The sequence below is a fragment of the Apaloderma vittatum genome, unplaced genomic scaffold (genome assembly GCF_000703405.1).
Source record: "Apaloderma vittatum isolate BGI_N311 unplaced genomic scaffold, ASM70340v1 scaffold4642, whole genome shotgun sequence".
Lineage (NCBI taxonomy): Eukaryota > Metazoa > Chordata > Aves > Trogoniformes > Trogonidae > Apaloderma > Apaloderma vittatum.
In genome coordinates this window covers 4,987-21,112 of record NW_009705134.1, presented here as the reverse complement: position 1 = coordinate 21,112, position 16,126 = coordinate 4,987, and the positions used below count along the sequence as shown (strand labels likewise).

The window sequence follows — 16,126 nt, the reverse complement described above, 5'->3', positions numbered from 1 at the left end:
TACAAATGTTCTTACTAAAACCTAACAGCAGAGATTGAATAAATATGAAGGCTTTGCAGAAAGAATATTTGTCTTAAAGATTCTGCAGTTGAACACGTAAGCTGTTGGTAATGGTGCTCTGAGATATTTGCTCAGAGGCTGAAGCCCTTGGTATGTGTAAGGTCGACAAATAAACAGGATTGGTTTGGCTTCATTTGATCACTACCCTTCCTTTTTACCTTTTCCAGAAATGTGAATTTGGGTTTTGTTGCAAAATTCTTTATTCTGTAAACTGTTTAGTGATGAATGTTGAAGAATTATTCTTTTTTTTTTCTTCTTCTTTATTTTTTTTTTCATAAAATGATATGGGGAAAAAAAAAAGGACCAATCTTTTAGCTTGCTTTTAGGGCAACTTTTTTTAAATTTTTTTTTAAAAATATGGATTCTTTCAGATGCCATGTCAGGAAAACTGTAAGTCACTTTATGTGTCTGTATTGCTAACACTTCTTTTAATGTTTCTTTATGTAACTGTCTATGCAGTTAGGTGTAGTTACGTAGTGAGGAAACAACCTCGTGTCATGACAGACTTCACCCTTGGGCAGAGAAGATCTCCCAGGCCCTCTCTTAGGTGTGTAAACCCACAACGATCAGCACTCCAAAAGGGCTTTTCTTACTGCAGTCACTTCAGTGTTAGTGTTCTTTAAATAATAAAGCAACATAACTCAGGTTATTTCATTATGTTTTCATGTCTCGTATTTTGGTCCCTTTTCTTTGGGCCATGTCCTTCTCAGTCTAGACAATACTGTAGCTCTTAAAAATGTCATCAGCCTTTTCTGTGGGTGCTAGCTCTTCTCCATTTTCAACAATTTGCCTTTGACTTATTCATATTTTGAATATGAGTGTGTTGACATCACTGTATTCTTAGAAAAATTTTTCTTCCCTTTCTGTGTGTAGGCATGTGGTGTAGATTCCCGTAGGTATAGGGGCTCACATCAATCAGATGGTTAACGTCCTCAGTGATCCAGGTTCTGCAAAGATTTATGCTAAGTGGAACTGTGTGTGTGCAAAATGCTTAGCCTGTAACTAAGCCTTGTAGGATTTCGCTTCAGATCTGGGTCTAAATATTTGAAGAACTGAGTCTTGAATTTGGCAGATACTACCTCTGAAAAAAAAAGTTGTAATGTGATTACTTCTCAAACACCTAAACTTAAGTGCTGTTACAAGTTCATGAAAACATATTGCTGAAAAATCCGCGGTCACCAAAAGTTTACATGTGTTTGCTGTCCCATGAAATATTCTGGGGGGAAAACAAACAAAAAAAAGGTGTTGGGATTTTTCAAGTACTTAAACCATAGTTTGTGTTTTACTTCATTATCCCCAAATAACGAAATCAGCTTTTCAGTTCTTCCTGTAGTTCCTTCTAGAACAAAAGTGGTGCCATACAGATACCAGTAAAATGTAACATAATGCAAAGTAAGTAATTGATTTGAAAAAATAAGGTAATCATTAACAGAGGAGTAAATTAATTTTATCATAGAGTGTAGAAGGGTGGTTTTGTGCTGTTCTGCTTGAAAATGCCTATGATGTCTCTTTCAAGAATACTCAGAAGCTGTGCAAAATTTCCAGTATTCTAGATAGGCACTGTAGATGTCACACTGTTGATGCAGTTTTAAATGCAAATTTAATAGGAATATTAATTTCATGATAACATGCCCATAATATGGATACTCTATTGTCTAGGATGCTTCACAGTGTTGTGGAATTTAAGTAACAGTGTTTGGTTTTACCTTTAAATATCTTCAGGAAAGGTGTTGTGCACTTTTTTAATTCTATCATCAGGGAGCTAAGCACAAAAAAAGTGTTCAGTGACTTAATTCTCATTAACCCTTTCAATCACCAGATGTGTTTCTACCATATGTTGTATTTGGTGTCTGTATGCCATGGTGTTTTAACAGAAATGCATTAAATGTGTTATGAGAGTCTGGATTGCATGTTTCCTCATGTATATATACTAATATATAAGATTCTCAAATGATCTACATATATTAATGACTTACTCCAATTATAATTTTCAACTTGTTGTTGACACTTGTGATTTTCATGGTAATCTTAATTTTGCAGTTTAAATAGGCACCTGGTATAGTTTAAAACTGTTGGAAAATACTATGCTAATGGCATATTAAATATATATATTTTTATTCCATGCACCAATCCTGAAATATTTGGAAGAGACTGTTTTCAGATATTTTGAGACCATGTATTTGCTTACTTTGAAAAAATCCTGTTCTCATTGCAGCTGGTTTTAGAAGAAGCTTTCGTCTTAGCAGAAAAGATAAAAAAACGAACAAATCTATGTATGAGTGCAAGAAAAGTGATCAGTATGATACAGCAGATATCCCAACGTATGAAGAAGTTGCAAAATACAGACGACAACCTAATGACAAATACAGGCTTGTAGTTTTGGTTGGTAAGTTGTTTTCTTCATTTTTGACCGAGTAAGACAGAGGACTTCTGGTTAGCCCAATGCTTACCACAAAATTGTTTAGATGGGAAGGGATCTGAGGAGATCACCTGGTCCAGCCTCCCACTTAGCAAGATTAACACTGAATTCAGAGCACGTTGCTGGTGACAACTTTGGAAACCTGTCTTCCCACCATGTCTGCTGTTGTCTTCCCATCTGACATCTCAATAAAGAGGTGGACTCTGTCTTCTCATCGGGTATCAGAAGTGTGCTGCTAGGTCCCCCTGAAGACATCTCCAAGCTAGACAAGCCCAGTTCCCTCAGCCTCTTTTTCACAGGTCACATCCTTCAGCTCCCGTCCATGTTGGATGCCCTCCACTGGCTTTGCTCCAGTTGGCCAACATCTTTGTTGTAGTGCAGGGCCCATCATGGACAGAATATTTCTCACAGGATCTAACGACTGCCGAGTAAAGGGGAACAATCATTTCCTTCTCTCTATGCGTTTGACTCTTACCAATACAGCCTAGTCTTCTGGTAGCCTTCACTGCTGCCAGTGTGTGCTGTGGACTCGTGCTTAGCTCGCTGCCCACCTGGACCCCCCCGGCCTTTTCATCCAGGCTGCTTCCCAGCCAGCCAGTCCCCAGCCTGTACTGCTGTGGAGCTTAGTTTATCCCAGATGCAAGACTTTGTATTTGTCCTCATCAAATTTTACAAAGCCCAGACCTGTAGAACATCAAGGTCCTTCTGAATGGAAGCTCTGCCCTTGAGCAAGTCACTTGCATCAGCCATTTTGGCATCTGCAAACTTGACAAGGGCCTATTCTGTGTCCTGCTTCAGGCTATTGATACAGATATGAAAGAGGGTATGTCCCAGGGCAGACACCTGAGGAATTGCTTGTAATAAGTCACCCAGTAGAGTACAGACCAATAACCCCTTCCCTTTGGACATGAGCATCCATCCAGTTTTTCACTCATCTTGTAGTCCACCTATCTAGACAGAATATCCCAGCCTGTATATAGGGATGCTTTTGGAAATCATGTTTAAAGCCTTGCTAAACCAAAGGGAGATGACATTAAAGTGTGGCTACCGTGGTTACTTGTCTGAGCTTGGCAGTTAGGTTGTTCTAAAATTCAGATGAATTAGGTCAGTGTTCTGCTCTTAGAGATGAATCAATGCATCTATGTGGAAAAAAGAATGAAATGAATACCTGTGGTCCATAAAAATATATAAGTGGAAGGAAACAAAACCATGAACTGCGTTAGAATAAGTAAACAGACAAGCAGAGAGAAAAGTGGATGAGAGGTGGACTTCTGTAGGCCAAGAATGGATGTAAGCGTAGCTGCAGAAGCCTTAAGCTGCCATCCTTAGTCAGCTTTCTGTTCTTCTGTAATCTGTCACTGCCATGGCTTCCCCACAGCATTTATTGTCTTATCAAAATGCATTGCTTCAGTCTCCTAAAAAAAGAGATAGTACCTTATCTTGAGTTTTTCAAAGCAAACCATTTGAGAACCAATAAGCAGTGATCCCTACCAATGAGTAATATCTCATTGCTTATTGTTTCTTTTGCAGCAGCACACAGGCTGATGCTTCGTTAGCAAAGCTTCCTCTGTTCTAAAAGCAGCTGAGCAGAGAAATATGACCCTCTATCAGGGACTGTTATGAACTGTTGAGTAGCTGAGTTTTTATATTGCTCATATCCAAGGGAACATTAAATTTAGTTTTTAATAAACAGTTTTGTCACTCTCCAGCACTAAAATTCAGCCACCTACTAGTGTGATCACTGTGAGATTGTGGGCTTTATACAACAAGTAATAACATGGTTGAGTTGATTTTACAGTTACATCAACAGAGTGTGGTGCAAAAGTGTGATAAGTAGACTTTTTATAACAAATTGCATATGTCTGATCTAAGGAATACCTGGCGATTTCACTTGATTCTTGTTGTAATAAATCAAATGAAGAAAGTGTGCTTTTTCAGTAACAAAAGCAGTTCAGAAATTTATTGCAGACTTCAGTAATTCTAATGTTTTTCTCTGGATATTAAGAGCAGCTTAAGTCTGGCCAATACCATAAAAATGTCTTGGGCAAAATGTGGAAAAACTAGCAGAGCTAAGCAATGCAGGTACAGTAGAAGTGAGCACATTTAAAAAGTTTTTTGTGTGCCAGTAGTAGCATTCAGTATAATCTGTCAAATATAATTTGGATATTATTACCAGGAAACAAAGGGACAGATAATTAATTTATAGCTGTAATTGGTGGGGGCACTAAATGTCTGTTGTGTTATGCTAGGCCTAAATGAATAATTTACTGTTGGAAGGGTTTTTTTAGGTTTTGTTTTGCTCATTTTTAGGGAGAGGGAGTTTGACAACTTTGAAAAGGAAATTTCTTTTGGCTTCATTTTAAATTGGTCTAGTCTAATTTACAGAATGTAAATTGCACACACAGTAGTTTTTAGCACCCTGTAGTGTGATATATACTAGTCTCAGGTTCAGCTAGATGTATTGGTTTGTCAAGATTTTACCTTGTCTGCAGATGTAGGTTTATGAATCAAGTCCTGCATATCCTTGGGGCTAAAGCAACAGATGACCTGAAGCAGTAATGATACAGATGTTTCTGCTGTGCTTTTAGCTGTTATGGATGTGATGAGTCTGCTAAAAACAAAATTATCCAATATGGTGTCACCAGTAGTCTTCTGGTAACTCACTGTTCCCAGGCTGCCAACAAATCCTTGAAGTCTTCCTTCACAAACATTGCCAACGTCCTAAGCACGATACCTTGCAGCCCTATCGGGCAAGAGTAGGATATTTTAATATGAAACATATTATTATGTTATAACATAATATATTATAACATATATATTATATATATATATTATATGTTATAACATGAGATATTATATTAATATGAAACATATTATCTAGGCACTAGAATTTTCCCTTACACTAATGAGATTTTATTTCCCAAGAGTCAGATGTGCCTCACACTATAACTTTACATGGTGTAGTATCAGCTCAGTCAGAGCTTTCTGAAGGGGCAGTGCTAGGATAAAGGAGGATCAGCAGTGACAAACTAGGAGCACATGTCCCCCAGGATGCAACCTTATTACCAGAGGTGTGCAAAGCCTTTCAGGAGCTGTGGTCACCTAGGGTGATGGGTCTGGGCAGTGGTGGAAGCAAGGACCAGAGGTGCGTAACCATGAAGGAATGTGGTTGGGTGACGCAGTCACACAGAATTAGGCTGTGGTATTCCCCACAAAGGGGTCCTTCTGGTCACCGCAGGGAAGAAGAGGAATCTGGAACTGGAAGTTCTCTATTGTCATATTGCTTACATTTGAAAAAAAATAAAATCTGTCACCTCTGGTGTTATCAGGAAGGAGCTATGTAGAGGCCAGGTCTGTCATAGAGCAGGGGAGGATGGAACGGAAGTGGCTCTCAGCCCTCCACATCTCCTGACTTACCTTTAACATGTGTTCAGTGGTGGCTTGCAGAAATTTAATAGATCATTATTGTCATCAATTGTACTAGTAATTGAGACACAAAACCTCTGTCAAGACATGTTTCTTACAGGATCTTTATGATCCCAGCAGGGGTGTTGTCACCCAAAAGTCTTTCCTGAAAGACAGTTTTCTTGTTTTGTTGAGTTTTGTTTGGATTTTGTATGGTTTTTTGTTTTTTTTTTCATTTTAAATAGGCTTCTAGGAGCTCAGCGTGTATCTGTGGGTGAGGAAGGTCTGGCTGGGTTAACCCTCCTGAGACTTGAACTTATACCAAACAATATTTTCAGTTTTCTTCAGACATGTCTGAATGGTATGAAATTTAATACAATTTTTAATGATTGGTGGTTTAATTCTGCAAGTGTCCCTGAATAAAGAGAGGTGGGCACTACAGTCCATTTGTGCAGGATTTGATCATAACTTAGCTTACATCACTCAGCATGTTAACAGCAATCAACATAAATGTTTCTTTAAAAAAATAAGCAAAATATCTCTGATTCTGTTGTCATAACTCTAAATATTGCTGCCTGGAGTGATTTATAATAAACCCAAACTATGCTACTGTCATGGATCACACATGCCTGGTGTTTTAGTCTAAGAATCTACTTTGTCCTTTTCAATCCTGATGCTTTATTCTCTTCTTGAGTTGAAATTGTGTTTGGATTCCTAATTGTGAGAAATTGGCATTTTTGTCTGCTGCATCAAAATGAAAAGAATATTCAGAATAGAAGTGTACATTGCACTTGGGAGATGCAGTGTAAAAATCAGCACAATGGATGGCACTGCTAATTAGGAAATCAGCCTTCAATGTGTGTACGCTACAGTTAGGAGAACTCTGTGATGACAGCACTCAAAAAGAAGAATCTAGACCTTTTGGTCATTAAAGATTATTTTTAAATGGTAGTCTGGAAATGGAGACAGGGTGATAGTGAGGTTGTGGCCTGGAAAGAGATTTGACCTAATTTTCCAAAGCATCCGTCACAGGAAGCAAAGCCTGGATTTGTTATATACAAATAGAGCTAAAAGCATATTGTTGATTTAACATCATGTAGACTGAGGAAATAATACTTGTGTAGATTTTTTACTTGAAAAGAATACATTTATTTTTTTTTTAATTTGAATTTCACTTGTTTAATTTTATTCTGCTGGGATATTTTGAGAACTTTAATTACTATTCCTATAGTAGTATGTATTTGCCTTAAATAGCTAAACTATTAAAAAAGGAAAACTGTTGGTTTTAAAAAATAACAGAAGTAGTGCATTATCTACATAACACATTGCTTTTCTCTGCAGACATGCACCAGTAGAGGCTGCTGTACACCATATTAAATAAACATTTATACATACTGATAGATTAATTTACAGGCAGGTCAGAGATGGAACTTGAAATGTAGTTGTGTATTTAACTTCTGTAAACATAAAAAAAATTATAAATGCAGAAACTCTTAAGATTTTACAGAGAGACCATAGTCTGGGGGTAGCAGCAAAGTAGCAAGCATTTGCTTTTTGTCGTTATGTGTTTCTGACTTCAGACAGGGTGGATATTCATTTTTACAAATAAGCACCTGAAGGTGCTGAAGCATAAGTCTTTGCTTGTTGACTCTCACTAGTAATTGACCAATGTATCACTACCTCATTAAAACATTTTTAGGTTTTATATTTCTAATGTCTAAAATGTCTCTGGTAACAAGCACTCCATGCATAAATGTGTGACTTTACTAGAAGAGGAAGATTTTCCTTAAAACCACATGTATTGTCCTTGTATTATTTGGGCTATGGTTCCAACGACTCACCCTCCTCTTCTCTCTGCTGTTGACCTGGCTCTGTAGAAACGAAGCTGCTGCACTGTCAGAAACACGTGAGTGTGCAGAGCTGAGATCCCTTCACACACACACAACCCCATGGCCCGACTGCAAAAGGGGCTGGGCAGGCTGGAGCCCTGCGGGAAGGGCTCCTGGGGACAGGCAGCGATTGCCCATGGAGCCTGTGAGACCTCCCAGGACAGAGTGCCCTCACTGACACCTAAAGCACCCCTGGCAAATGGCGAAGAGTTAGGGACAACCCAAAAACCAAGAGGAATATCTGCTCGGTAGCATCTAGGACAGCAGTAGTCAAGTGGAGGTAGAGGAGACGGGTAAAAAAAAACTCCACACAGTCTTTGTTTCTTCCTGCCATCCTCTTTCCAAGAGTGGTCTCCTTGGCAGCAGCATGAAGAAGGAAACATTTGCTTTGGACCGCTTCAGGCAGCAGGCAGGAGATGAGTGTAGTTCAAAAGAAAATAAACAACAAAGAAAGAAACCCAAACATCCCAGAGGGGTTATGACCTGGGGAGCTCTGCCTTTCCTTGCTGTCCCCATGTGATGCCACCCTTGGGCCATTAGAAGGTGGACGGTGACAGCTACGGGCAGGAGAGCCAGGTGTTATTCCTGCCTGCCGCTGGGGCTGGAAGGAGCTCGGTGCTCCATGGAGTGGGGAGAAGGTGGGAGCAAGCCTCCTCAGGGGGGTCTGGTGAGACAAGGGACACAGGAGCCAGAGAGAGTGAAGAAAAGACCATGCTGACACACGGGATGTGGAGGCTTTGGGGGGACTGTGCATGCCAGCTGGGGTCCTCTAGTCTGTGAGTCGGGAGTATTCTGGTGAAATGAACAGCCGAACCTGCAGGAAAGCTGCGGGTTGGGGTGCAGGGGTCTGCGGTACAGCTGAGGATGGAGATAGGTGCGTTCTGAGGGTGGCTGCTGTAGCAAAGAAAGTTCATTTCATTGTGAACCTTTTCACTGATTTTTTTTTCTTCCCCCTCGGTAATAAAGTCAGAGCAGAGTAACTGCCAGCTACATCCCGTGAAATTTGTCGGGGCCATATGCTCTAGGAGAGGCTGGAACCATGGACGTTTCCAAAGGACGCTGATTAGAAGGCAGTATATGTTATAGTGAGGTGCTGCATAGTCTTATCTTGGAGAGTACCTGATGACAAGAGAGAACTGGCTGCTGGGAAACAGCACAAACCTTTTCTTTCAGGTCCTGTAGGGGTTGGACTGAATGAACTTAAGCGGAAATTGCTGATCAGTGACACCCAGCATTATGCGGTAACAGTGCCACGTAAGTAAAAATACCCTTCTAGTCTCCTAATGCTGTACTTGCATTATTATCCTTTATTATTGCGTTTCCTTAAGGCGCTTTCAAATTTGGGTCTCTAAATGCATGCTTGGCATCCAGATTACTTTTCTAATTTTTAAAAGTGCTGCTGCAGTTGTATTTTAAATAGCATTGATTAAACTGATAGGACGTTTTGGCTCAGAGGCATTGCAGTAGACTTTTAGTACAAGTTTAACATAATTGATGTCAGTGAGGTTTAGTAAATGAAACTCAGCTGAAGAACACCCTGGATTTGGCTGTAAAGCAATGAAACGTACTCTGTTACCAATTCTTGCTTTCAGTAAAATGGCCTTTATATATCAGGCTGAAAAATGAAGACTGATGATAAACAGTGTAATCCTGTGGATAATGATAAACAGTTTAATCTTGTGAATAAATTAATTAAATCCCTTTGATTAGCTTTAGAAAAGTTGATTTGGAATTTTTTTTCCTCTTTCTCTCTGTCTGGCAAGCAGTGTGATTTTTATAACATTAAATAACTATATTAACTATATAGTTGTAGTACTGTATTAACTTCTACAATACTTTATTGGGGTTTTTTTAATGTAGAGGACTCGACAGTTTAGACTTTCATTCCTTGGTTTGCTTTCTACTTCTGCTTCCTGTAGGGATCCTTCATAAATATGGGTCCAACATTCTGAATTTGGGAGATACTCTCACAGGGTTTTTTGCAAAGTGTAAAAGTATTAAAGTATATGTGAATGAATTTGCTAGGCAGAAAAATGAATACATTTGGGTTTGGCAAGTCCATTTCATTTGCACGTATTTACTTCAGCTGGGTATTGAAAACAACAACAAAAAAAGGCAGATGTTCACAAATATTTAACACATTGAAGCATATGCAGTCGTTTGCCCCAAAATATTTCTCTGGAAGTTGCCAGTATTCATCCAGCTGCCTTCTGTCTTTTCTCTTCCAAATTTGTGGTTATAATTTAAAACAAACACGAAAAGAAATCCCTCTGAAAATTCAGTAAGTGAGGACTTGCAGGGAGAACTGGAGTTCTTGTCTTGGAAATGTTGCTCTTACGCTGACATGAAGAAGGACGAGATATCAAGTGGCATTTAAGAGGGTGTTGCTGCAAGCAGGTTGTGTATGTTCACGTGTCATGGAGAATATATGATGCCGTAACATTCAACTTGTATTAAATAGAGCTTTTGAATGGGTTCATTAACCATCAGTGGCAACCACACAAATAAGTTTCATTGATAAGCAAAACGTTTTTTACCGAGTACTTGAAGGAAAGTAAAAAGTGCAGATCCTACAAGGCTACTGAAAGAAAAAAGAATTGGATTTTGATCACCAGAATAAGAAAAGCACTAAAACATAAAATTCACACCCCATGTTTTTATTATTATGCTTCACATACTGTAGCTGCAAGTGCTATTAATGAGCGTGACATTTTATAAATCAGGTTGGTGATTTTTGTTTCCCTTTATGGCATCCTATGCTAATAAGTTTAACAAGTGGCAAGGCTTGGGTAATTGTTATGGACTGCTGCTCCTTTTATTATTCAGCTCTCCTCATTTTATTAGATTTTTCCACCAGTTAATAAAAATGATAATCTGATACTTGTCCGGTAGGATTTTCCTGCTTTCCTGCACGCTTTTAAAACTCAATCCGGTCGTGTTTTTGTGCTGCCTACCAGACCCAGAGCAGCCTTATGTCTGTCAGAAGTGAGGGAACCGCTACACTTAGTATTGCACAAGGGCTGTGTGCTTTGCAGTGTTTCCTGAACTGGTTTGCATTATCTTGTTTTGTGCGTTTTTTCCTTTTTTTTTTTCCCCCTCTCTCTCCATTTAATGAAACTGCAGACACTACTCGTCCAAGGAGAAGCCAAGAAAGTGATGGTGTCGAATACATTTTCATTTCCAAGCACTTGTTTGAGACAGACGTGCAGAATAACAAGTATGTCAAAGAGGTTTTTAACTAGAACCGCAGTTAAAACAATGCCTGTATTATAAAATGGCGCTGGTTGTAATTTTAGTTAATAAGTCAAAGTGGATGTATGTTGCAGTGATTTGAGTGTTAAAATTACATTTTGGTATACAAGCAGCTGGCAAAAATCGAGAGCAAAAAACCAGCATGTACAAACGCAAATGTTTCTAAGCTTCTAAGTAGTTTCAGTACTTCAGCTCAAGAAGACGCTGAAATGCGAGGTGCTCAGGATGGGGGAGCGCTCTTAATAAGAGCATCGTCTGTCATAACAATAAAGCATTGCAGCTTCAGGAAGTGCTGCAAATGTGCCTGAGTCAACGTTTGTGTAGTTCTGCACTCTTTCAGGCCAGGCACTTCCTCTCCTTTTGAATTTAGAGATCTACAGTGAAGCCCCTGCCTGTAAACCCTCCAGAAATTAAACTAAATTTAAGACAGTGGTAGCATCATGCTCTCTAGCAGCCTGTAAAATACTGGAGCTTGAAATTCTGCCCCAGTGTTTCAGGGGGCAAAAGTGTATTGGACACAAAGCTGTGGGTTTTATTGAAACTTCAAACTGTGCATTCCTTTTTTGGCAAATAGCGCTTGTATTTTATAGCCATATAACCAGTTGCCTTGGTTCCATTAGCACCATCGTCGCTCCTCCTCCTCTTCCGAGACAGAGAACTTGGATATTCTGTAGTGTGCAATGAAATTTCAGTAGTTTCTATTGTTTAGCTTATCCACTGTTTTATTACGTTACATTAGTTCAGAAAAGAGGTGATGGAAAACATTAGTGGGCTGTTGGACTACAGTACTTTTTTCTCTTTAACTGTAATACAAGCAGGTGTTACTGATTTGAAAGTGGTAAAGTAGAAGATTTCTTAAAATTGACATGCTGAAGTACTTGACAGCATTTCCTTTATAAAACATGCTAAAACTCTCATGTAATGAAAGTAAAATATTTTTGCTCCTGAATTAGAGCTTATAAACCAAACTGATAATTTTTTTTCTGGAGAAAATGGAAATGATTCCAGTTGTTTTCACTTTCTGCAACAGGTTTATCGAGTATGGAGAGTATAAAAACAACTACTATGGTACAAGCTTAGACTCGGTTCGATCAGTTCTAGCTAAAAACAAAGTTTGTTTGCTGGATGTGCAACCTCATGTAAGTAAGCACGTAGTTCCCCACATTGGGATTCCAGAGAAAAAAAATGTTTTTAAAAGGGTATATTTTATTCCATGCCTAGTAACTGTTGAGTGGGCTTGCTGAGTACCTTTATCACAGCAAGGAGCTCTGAAAGGAGAGAAGGAAACTTCAGCGCCTATTGGCTGCTATTCAGCTCGGTAATTAAGTGAATTGAAAGCCTGCAGCGAAACACCAAAGATTTAATTGCAAAATGCTCTATATTTCCATTCATATCTCTGCTAGTTTGGGTTAGAGGTCCTCTCTGAAACCTCAGTTTCAGAACAGATTGGGGCTCCCACACAGTCCAGCAACTCTGTCTCACAGGTTTAACCAGACCGTCCATGCCAGGAGTTTACATGCACGGTGGACACGAATCAAGGAACGCACTAAATGTGATGTTGGCTGGCTAATTGTTAAGATCATTCCTCTCCACACCATTTGTTCTTGCATTGACCGTGTCTTTCAACCTTGCTGAACAGCTCCAGTGGGAATTTTTATCCTACTAATAACCACAGTGATTCCTAGAGCTAGACTAGTTTGTTTAAAACCAGCCAAAGTATTTCTTCTCCAAGCACAACCAGCCTGTGACTTTGGAACCCTGGCAGCTTGTGAGCATTTCCTGGGGCCGTTTTGAGTGCAGGGCAAAGGGCCTGTGCTGGTAGAGGAGCAGCTGGGGAATCACAGAATCATAGAATGCATTGAGCTGGAAGGGACCTTTGAAGGCCATCTAGTCCAACCCCCCTGCAGTGAGCAGGGACATCTTTAACTAGATCAGGTTGCTCAGAGCCCCATCAATCCTGACCTTGAATGCCTCCAGGGATGGGGCCTCCACCACCTCTCTGGGCAACCTGTGCCAGTGTTTCACCACCCTCATAGTGAAGAAGCCAGACCCTGCCCCAGCAAAGGAGGTGAGCTGAGCTGAGCAGGGGCTCCTGGGGTTGATATTGCCCGGCTGCTCTGTGACCGCTGCCTGCCCAGCACAGCTGTTTTCCAGTGAAGCACTAAATTCTCCTGGGGATCCAGGCTTGTGAGCCCTCCTGGGACCTGACACAGCATTTTCCTGTGGGCCCTGGCAGTGTGAAGAGGACAGAAAGCTTCTGGCCATCCCTGCTTCCCCCTAAGCTGCTGGTTATCCCTGCTTCACCCTGTGCTGCGACACAAGTCATAGACCTATCTCTTGACTCGCTCAGGAAGAGTGAACAGCAGGGATTTACGGGGTGGGACACAGTATTGAAGAGAAAAATCACTGACCTGTTGTGACCGAGGCTCACAGACACCTTTTTCCCCACTACTTTTCATGAGTACGGAAAGTGTTATTCCTGCTCAAACGTGCTGAACTTTTCCTCCTCTCCGGAATGCCCTGCTGCTCCCCTCCCTCCTCCTGCTGCCGGCGGCACTGGTGTGTGCAGCCCGGCCTTTGCCAGACTGGTAAAGTTTTCCAGCAGCCCATGTAACAATCAAGAGAAATGGTCACCACTGGAGAACGGATTTTCTTACCATGCGCATGAAAATTCTCCTTGTGTGAATCAATACCAATAAGCAGAGCAGGAGGGCAGTAAATGAAAAATAGCCTTCTAGGAGTGCTTTATGGGTTTATTTTGGTTAGTGGAGAGTTTCTTCTATTACAGTAAATTCCATTGTACAAAATAATCTCATTAATTAAAATCTTTCCTCTTCACAGACAGTGAAACACCTGAGGACATATGAATTTAAACCATTTGTTATATTTATAAAGCCTCCATCACTGGACCGTTTGAGAGAGACCAGAAAAAATGCCAAGATTATTTCAAGTAAAGATGATAAGGGAACTGCAAAACCCTTTACAGTAAGTATATCTGGACATGGTAAAACAAAATAACTCAGTAAGAGTTTTGTTGTAGTGATTTACCTTGAAAATAAAGGTGATCACTGGATCTCATCAACTGCACTTCTCAGGGATTACACATAGTATCTTACTGTTTCCCAGCCTCTCTCACATCACAGATTAACTGGTGGTGTTTTCATTGTTTGATACACTCGTGAATACTTACATTTCGTGGTCCTCTCATTTTATGTCATTGAAGAACCCCCACAATGCAAGTATATTTTTATAAGAAATAACACTGTGTATGTCCTGTAAAAATTTGCATCTACACTTAAATGTTTCTATTCAAGTATAAGAATTTCCTTGTTTATCAACCATATTATTGAGTCTAAATTTTGAGAAAAGCTCAAATATAAAGCATCAATTAAAAATTCAATGCTGCTTTAATAAAAAAGCTCATATTTGTGGATAAGAGAAACAATTTTCTAAATGTTATAGGGAAATGAACACTGTAAGAAATAAGGAGAAAAGTCTAAGCCAGTAACAAACACTGCTTTTTGTCAATAATCAGGAAAAATTACCCAAACAGTAAAAAAAATTACCCAACAGTAAAAAAAAAAGTTATCCAACAGTAACTTATTTACTTCCTTGAAATATAACAAAATCATAATTTGACTGAAGCTAAAGCAAAGCTGATCATCATTAGATTTTTATCCACATTTACAGTGTGTATCATTTTCCCTCATCAAGATTTAGAATTTTTTAGCTTTTGTTTCAAACTGAATCACGGATATAGTCACAGACTGTATCTATGTAGAATGTGCATTGAAATTGTTGGAAATAATGCACTATAAGCATATGTTCTGTGGTACATAAAGTGCTAAGAGGAGTTAATTCTTAAGAGCACCCTTCAGGATATTGCATAAGTAGGATGGGTTTAATCTTCCAGTTATGTAACCATTTAAACTCCTAATATTTATTCTCTTCCCCAACATGAAAAAAATCCACTGAGCCAGCTTGAACCAGGCCTAGGAAGAAAACTCCTACCAAGCTCTTAAATGAATACAGGCTACACTGTAATATATCACGTGCTAATAGCAAGCTGAGACTTAAGTAATGAAACTTCAAATGTATCGTCAAAGTAAATGGCTGGAAGTATTTTCCACTGGGACTGCTAACAGGAATTGTCTCTAATTACCATGCAGTGACTAATTGTGTCACTGCAAGGGGAGAGGATGCCTGCTGAGCAAAGTCTACTCATGAGAGTACTCACTGAGATCACTTATAATGGCAATTTCTATTTTTTATTTACTTTTTATTAAAAGTACAATTTCCATCTCCTGTTGACATCAGAGATAAGCGTGTAACTGCGTTTTCCAGAGAACGAGTTTATGTGGTGTTGCTATAGACTGACTATGCCTTGCACTGATCTTACTAGGAAGAAGATTTTCATGAAATGATTAAATCTGCCCACATGATGGAGAGCCAGTACGGCCACCTTTTCGATAAGGTGATAGTCAACGATGACCTCACGACAGCTTACAGTGAGCTTAAAACCACTTTTGACAGGTTGGAGACCGAGACCTTCTGGGTTCCCATCAGCTGGCTACATTCGTAAGAACGCTTTAAATAGACAAAACATCTGCTGTTGTCTCAGCAAATCTCAATATGGGGCATGGTTAGGCATTACTCAGTGGCCGTTTTCTTGGTAGGAGGGCTTTCTAACTTGACCCGAGCAGCAGGCACACTCTTCATGCACTTGGAACTGGTCTCATTTTCCTGTGTCTTCAATCCTCGCAGAACAGTCAGATTAAACCGAAGTCTTACTACGCTCCATAAAGTGAGCTGGTACTAGGGTAACAAAACTGCCAAACACCTCTTTGTCATCATCTGTGTATTTCCAAGGTAAGCTTTTTGAATGGAGAGTTTGCAGAAGGTAACTAATTAATACTAGAGATCAGCACTTTGATGGTTTTAAGCCTAATTGCTCCCATAAAGAGCACATCAGCACTTGGAAGTCATTACCCCTCAAGTGCTTGAGAGAACTGAAACAGGCAAAAGTGACCAACCTTTTTATGAGGAAGACATCGTAGTTTTAATTACCTATCAAGATAAGTGTGTTTACTTTTCTAGATGT

At 39.6% G+C, this 16,126-nt stretch overlaps 1 protein-coding gene across 1 annotated transcript in view; it reads left to right on the top strand.

Moving 5' to 3' along the window:
- Positions 1 to 15,607, top strand: part of MPP7 (membrane protein, palmitoylated 7 (MAGUK p55 subfamily member 7)) — a gene marked incomplete at its 5' end in the record, with an annotated part of 66,214 nt that extends 50,607 nt beyond the window's left edge. The window contains 6 exons of the mRNA XM_009865267.1: positions 2,276 to 2,446; positions 8,947 to 9,027; positions 10,897 to 10,990; positions 12,056 to 12,164; positions 13,867 to 14,010; positions 15,428 to 15,607. Of these exons, the coding sequence (XP_009863569.1) occupies positions 2,276 to 2,446; positions 8,947 to 9,027; positions 10,897 to 10,990; positions 12,056 to 12,164; positions 13,867 to 14,010; positions 15,428 to 15,607 (779 nt within the window). The remainder of the gene's footprint in view (positions 1 to 2,275; positions 2,447 to 8,946; positions 9,028 to 10,896; positions 10,991 to 12,055; positions 12,165 to 13,866; positions 14,011 to 15,427) is intronic.
- Between the last annotated feature and the right edge of the window lie 519 nt (positions 15,608 to 16,126).